A 7,068-nucleotide genomic window follows, 5' to 3' on the forward strand; every position below is an offset into this window, starting at 1 on the left:
ATCTAGTACAGTTTCTTTTTAGTTTCTTTTATGCTGTGGCTCTGGATTGCTGAGTGTGCCTATTATTTTGTCCAACACTTGTATGTTTTATTCTATGGTAAGCAGCACTGAATGTTGCTGACTTGAATAGGCCTCCTCTTTGAACTGCTGGCAGACTGCTGCCTGACAGGGCTTTCTGTTTGACATTCAGCAGGTGACTGTCAGCACCACGGAAGGCTCTGTGCTACTGAGAGTTCACGGTGGGCAAATAAGTTGAGACGACGCAACACATGGGGCCTTATTAAAACCGCTGTTATCGCACCTGGGTTCAAACTTAGTATGACCACACATTCTCCCACTTGCACACCAACAAACACCTACAAAGACACACACTTACAAAGCATTATAATCATTCTTTCTCTTTCTCTCTGTGTGTCTAGGAGCACTTTTATCTATGAGACAGACCACAGATGAAACACCCAAGCAAAATCACATGCAATGGTAAGAAGCAAAATTACATGGGAGATTAGGTTAAATCTCTTCAATAAAACTTTTAAAAACCTGCTAAAATGGACTCATTCACTCAGAGAGATGTGTGCATGGAGATTGGGAATGAAACAGGCGGAAGAAAGGCATGTCCTACCAGACTCCCGCCGTCAGGCATCTATCTGGAAAGCTGCTGTCACAGGATAAAGGACATGCCATGCCTTTGATCAGGAGATGAGAGTTTTGCAGGTGAGAGAGGTAAAATGGAGGAACATATCTGAATATCTGTCAGGCAAGAGCGGCTTATTTCTGTTACACATCTGTGCAAAAATAAATAAATAAAACGCCAGAATTCTGACTCTATTCTATTTTTGCTCTTGCTGAAAAACCTCCAGACACCCCATTGTAAGAATGTGTCCCAATCAGGAACGCAATTACAATCTAGACCATGCTGTGCAATGTAACAGCAGCAGGCAGTTCGAATGAAAGCTGCGCACACTGTTTCCTGCACACTGTGTAGCGCAATTACAAAGCAAATCATTTGGATTCCTTGTTTTTGTTTTTCTTGTTTTTAAGAAGTCTAACTTTTGGCGGAGCAACAACACAAAACTTGAACACATGAGTTTTACCTTTCCTCCAAGAATATGAGCGGCTGCCTGACTGTGGCAGTGCTACTTTAAATCCCCGGGACTAGAGAGTGAATGAGAGGAGGATTAGAGGGGTAATGCCAGCAGATGAGAGGGAGCGAGGGTCGCAGTGGTTTGCCACTCTGCAAGGATTAGCTCTGAAAACAACTTCACAGTCGAAAACTCTGTCAATCAAGGACATACTCAAACCAGTATGTTCCCTGAAACATAAACTAAAAAAAACCTAATCTTCTCCCTGCTATAAAGGAGCGTATAATGTCCAATCATAATTGAAATATCTCATGCATATCATAATAAATTGGACAAATGTTTACCGTAAATGCATAAAAGAAAATGTTGAATTGCTGGAGCTCATATTGCAGGTATGGGACTGTGATAGATGATGATAGGCACACCTGTGGAATGAACCTGTGCTGCAGCTACACTGACAGTCCTGTATGGATGTGATGGATGGATGGATGTCAGGCCCGGTGTGGGGCTTCACTGATGAAGGGCGATGTGTCCAGATGGCAGCGCATTTTTACAGAATGCCATTAAAATAGGGCATCATCCCCACAATGCAAGTGTGTGTGTGTGTGTGTGTGTGTGTGTTTGTGTGTGTGTGTGTGTGTGTGTGGGGGGGGGGGTACATGGCCTAACATAAGTGCGGATTAATGGAGTATTATTCTACACACCTCGTTTATCCTGTATCTTAACAGTGAGCTCCAGGAAAGGCTCAGTCTCCCTATCCAGCCTCCTGCTGATCGTGATATCTCCACTGTCGCGCCCCACGGTGACCGGAGAGCTCTTTGACTCCGGGTACACCAACTCATAGGCAGCTGACTGAAACCTGGTGGGACCCAGGCTCGTTATGACTGAGCCGATGCTGGCGTCTTCAGACACGTTGAGGGAAACCACTGTGCCGGGGTCAAGTAAAGCCCTCGGGGTCCGTCCTCCCCTCCCTGACCCCGCTGAAAATTGAGCAGAACGCGTCGCCCACCGCTGTGGAGCGACAGTAACCACTACACCCGTGCTGGTCAGAGGGGGCCATCCGTGATCTCTGGCAAAAACATGGAATTTGACTTCAGATTGGAGCCCCAGGATAGAGTCAACCAGCATAACTTCCCCTGTTTTCGGGACAACGTAGAAACTGCCGTTTTTGGGGATGGAAATGTATGTCAACTCTGCGTTGTTGCCGCTGTCTGCGTCGACAGCCTGCAGCCTGTAAACCACACTACGGAGAGCGGTGGTGTCATCTAAAGTTATGTGAACGGCGTCTGCACTGCGAAAAGTCGGTTCGTGATCGTTGCTGTCCAAAACGTCCACTTTTACCGACGCGACCTCGAAGGCGACAGACTCCGACACGCAAGTCTGGCAACACAGACTTACACTCAGCAGGTATTCTGCGCGAGCCTCCCTGTCTAAAACCCGGGAAGTTTTTAGCAATATATTTCCCCGCTTATGGTGTGCGAAGGCGCGAAAATCTTCGCTGCCGTTTCCATACAGTTTGAAATGCATCCCGGAGACTGGGCACCATTTTTGCGCGTTGATGCGCCTCACCGGAATGCTTAGTCCGTTTACTTTAGAAGCAGTCGGGGAGTTCTCAAAAACATGCCCGTGAAAGAAAGGTAGTCGCTCCTGTGTTTGATATCCAGCAGCCGGTGTCAGAAGGCAGCATAACAAAACACTCCAAATCATGTTGGTGGCAAGTTCCGAGCGACTCATGGCGGTTGGTAGAAAATCATTTAAAAAGAAAACACTTGGAAACGTTTCCTTCATAGTTATCCGCGATATGATCCTTCCAGGAGACCCCTCTCAACTTGGAGCTTCTTTCATCCTGAGAGATTCGTTTCTTGCAGCACGGCTGCGTGCGTGCAGGCAGTTCACACAGCGCTGCAGGCATTCAGCTGTGTAGCCTGTTCCTATCCAGCATTCAGCACCAGAGCGCCGGACAGCGCCAAGCGCGGGGGCGTGGCGGCGCACGGGGGACGGAGCTCCACGGTGAACCCCACCCTGTGTGCTGGTCAGTATAGGGTCCGCGCCTTAAACCTCTCTACGCCGGCTGAGCCTGTGCACACGCAGCAAGAGCCTGCCCAGCTGTGTGACACAGCCTGCCACAAATCCGCTCTCAGCGTGAGGAAAATCACTCATCCTTCCTGTAAAGTCGCGTAAAATATCCCTCCTCTCGACGCTCTGGGCTCCAGTGAAGCAGTTTGAAGCTGCCTTGCTCAACTACATTTTTTTTTACAGTTGCTGCTACAGGAGGAATTACTGGTGCACTGCACTCTTTTTACTACCTGTCTGCCTGAGGAATTACACCCACAACCTTCTGGTCACAAGTCCCCTCGAAACTTCAGGTTGCAGTTCATTCTTGTATTTCTGCAAGCACGTGTCCATACAATCACGCAGCACTTAAAGCTTGAAGAAGACAAGAAAATGGAAAATGCATCAATACAAATTAAATTGCATGATGTGAAACTGTGTAAACATTGGGCTGTGTATTCCTCTGTGTCTTTGCAGCCATTGTTATACACCACAGTTTATATTAACACTGTCACCCTGATTGCTCTTCCTTTCCCTTCCCACTCTGTAAGCCTGCAGAGCACCCTAAACCTAATCTGTAGATGACTGCTACTAATTCCCACAGTCTGCACACTTTCCAATTCCCCTCACTTCTCTCACAAGTCAGAAGACTAAATATTACATGGAATGGAAGGCGCTGAATTGTCAAAGAGATAAGGAAATAATGGTCTAGAGAAGCATGGCTGCATGCTCTATTGAGTTTGTCTCCCATGTCAGGTCAAACTTTACTTTAGATATGCATGGATCAATATTCATATGTACTGCGGGCGGGATGCTGCACCTGTAATTCAATGCCATTTCTCCACTAGTCTACATCTGTATTCAGTTTGAAAACTCATGGTACTGCTGAAAGATCCTTATCAATTTGCATCTACAATCCATCACCGCAATTTAAGTCGAATCCACTTTCTGCAGTAAACGGTTCTTTTCAGGCAATAACTCTGGTAACTGGCGGTGAGCCCCAAGACAATTTCAAATCACCGCCTGCAGCTGGAGCACAAAGCTCATATTGGTTGATCGCTGATTTCTTTTACATGGTGCAAGTTGTGGGCTGTGTCACCATGTGCTATCACACACTCAATTGGTGTTTCTACAATCTCTGACCTGAGGAGGGAAAGGTATTTTAAAAAAAATGTTCACCAAAATAGCCTCAGACCACAATATGACAGGGAGCCTATTGATGGGAAATGACCGTATGTGTAAAATAGACACTGTCTGGGAGGACTCTGTGTTCTCTATTCTGCTCTGTAACTTCTCTTTGAACTTCATAAGTGCTTCATGAATGCAAATCAAATCCTATCTTTTATCATGTTGTCTCGTCACATGGTGAAATTCACCGTGACTGGCCGGGTTGGAGCTAGCCGTAGCAAACGCTAGTTCAATCACAGAGCGAGGGATGCTTTGCACGAGGGTTACAGCAGTCATCCACTGAGATGAAAGATCATCACACACCACATAAAAACAACAGCGCTGTAATTAATTTTAAATAAATACTACTACTAATAATAATAATGAAATGGTCTCATCATCCCTCATCCCTGTTCTCTGATAGATAAGGGAGAGAGAGCTGCAGGGCATTAAAGGGAAAGAAAATCTCTCTGAAGAAAGCAGTCGACGAACATTAGAAAGCTTCATGCTTACTTAATGAATAATTGACTGAATCCATTCCCTTCACTCAAACAGAGGCAGATAAAGCTTCTGAAGGCAAAGGTTGCAGCCTTGTAGCATTTAAAACATTCTACCTTTGTGCCTGTGCTCCTTAGAGACCGAGGATGATGGGATTTAGGGGGATGGAGGGTCCATAATTTACCGTGTGTGTCCTGTAAGTTGCGGGTTGTCTATCATTCTTCCTGGAAAAGAAGGGTAAAAAAAAAAAAACAGGAAATAATGGAAGGTAATGTTAAGAAGACTTGGCACTAACATCAGTTAATAGGCAGTTTACAGCAAGTAGAATGTGTTTAAAATAGACTGTTTGGCTGAAGTCGATGACATAATTGGCTGAAACTGGCAGGTTTTTTAAAGAATGACAGGACAATTAAAAAGGATGACAAAGCATCCAGCTCTCAGGTGCTATTCATCGGTGAACATTAATAGTGTACATTTATGGGACCCCTACCTCACGTATTCCCCTGGAAGAGCTGCAAAGAGCCATTTCTGAAACCACCATGACAGGAGGAGTAGCTCTGTAGTGTCGTTCATAGTGTAGTGTTCCTGCGTATAACGGCCCCTCAGGACATTTTCCCTCATCACAACCTGAAGGCAAAAAGCATTTAGAGGAGCTGGATAAATATAAAGACATTTCCCTCATGTATTAGGTACGGCTAATTAGATTTGATCTGTGATCCCCTTAAGGCTCCTACCACCTACTGTAGTAGTTAAGCAGTGCTGTAGAAACCCAAACTGTTTATGAATAAAGGTATTAATTATGGAGCAAAGTGTGCAAGCAGGTACCAAATTTACCTTCACCAATAATAATGCAGCAGAGGTACCATCTGGTTTGGAAAAAGTCAGTTTTGTGAAAAACAGAAACCAAACCATCCAATTACCAAATGTCTCTTTAGCCTTTCACTTAGACTGCTACATCTCAGAGCTTCACTGAAAGCCTCAGCGAGTATAACACAATGGGAACAACAGCAGCCACTTAGAAGGGAAAAGCCCAAAATAATTGAATGATTAATGCATGGTCTGTTGTTTTGATCAAAAAAAATGCACACACTCAAGGGCCACATCATGTATGAGGAGCACTTTTATTATATCAACATTCTGACTAGTGGAGCCTGGGGTTGCCCCGGTGATTAGCACATTAAAAAAAAATGTTCATTGATTTGAACAGTATCTTGTTCTAGCCCCGAACAATCGTGGTTTTCTATTAGCACATTAAAAGATTTCTCACATCATCAGGAGACACAGGAGACAGTCGAAAAATGAAAGAAAATGAAAATTAGCACAGTTCCATGTCCCTCTTGCCCTGCCCAACTAAGAGGTGAGATTTTTCTTCTTTTTTTTTGAAAGAGGCAGTGATGATGTTCTCTTTGAAACACAGTTTAGAGAGTGAGAACATTACCGCTCAGATGCACAATCGCACTGCTCAATTCTTTTCTCAGTTAATTAGCCCATCAAGCCCCAGCCATTGGGCAGGTTTACATTACTACACCAGTTCAAGGCCACAAACTAATAGTGGAAATTTAATAATGTGCTATTTATAAGGCTGAGAGGATTATGAGGGACCCATTTGGGGAGAAATATGAAAAATACTGAAGGGCTTCCTGAGCAAAGCAGATTTAAAGGTCTCATATTTTAACAAGTGAAATCTCCATGTCTTTTTTATTATTATTATAAAGCAAGTCAAGGTGTGATATAAATACTGCAAACGTATCAAAATGCTCAATCCACAGAGAAATGCACACAGCCTGTATTCTGAAACTGTGTCTTTAAACAAACTGGCAGGACTCCTGTACGCTTGTGATGTTATGAATAAACTATTTATAGATAGAAATTGCTGCTACAGCCATTCCCCGGCTGCAATGAAGGTGCAGAGCCACAGAGAGCGCAGATGCAGAAGATGCGGAATCTCTGACCAATCAGAGCAGACTAGGCTTTTTCAGGGGGGGTTTAAAGAGACAGTGAAACAAAGTGTTCCAGACAGAAGGTGACTACAGGTTTATTCAGACAGACAGTATGAGAAAATAAAGTGTTTTTTAAACATTAAAGCATGGAAACAGGTTTTAGTAGAAACCCAAAATACAAGTATGAACATAAAAATGAGCATAACATGTGTTCTTTACTAAATTCTTTAGTCACGGTGGTCCCCCAGCATCTCCCCCACACTGGACCAAAACAAAAAACCTCCACCCATCATATGGTTAGACCACTGGATCAAACTGTCTGATCTCCA

At 44.2% G+C, this 7,068-nt stretch overlaps 1 protein-coding gene across 1 annotated transcript in view; it reads right to left on the reverse strand.

The window, feature by feature from the left end:
• Positions 1-2,789, reverse strand: part of LOC310949853 (neural-cadherin-like) — a gene marked incomplete at both ends in the record, with an annotated part of 79,741 nt that extends 76,952 nt beyond the window's left edge. Inside the window, one exon of the mRNA XM_083917428.1 lies at positions 1,787-2,789. Coding sequence (XP_083773554.1) covers positions 1,787-2,789 — 1,003 coding nt within the window. The remainder of the gene's footprint in view (positions 1-1,786) is intronic.
• Between the last annotated feature and the right edge of the window lie 4,279 nt (positions 2,790-7,068).

Source organism: Echiichthys vipera, assembly GCF_963691815.1.
Source record: "Echiichthys vipera genome assembly, chromosome: 7".
Taxonomy (NCBI): Eukaryota; Metazoa; Chordata; class Actinopteri; order Perciformes; family Trachinidae; genus Echiichthys; species Echiichthys vipera.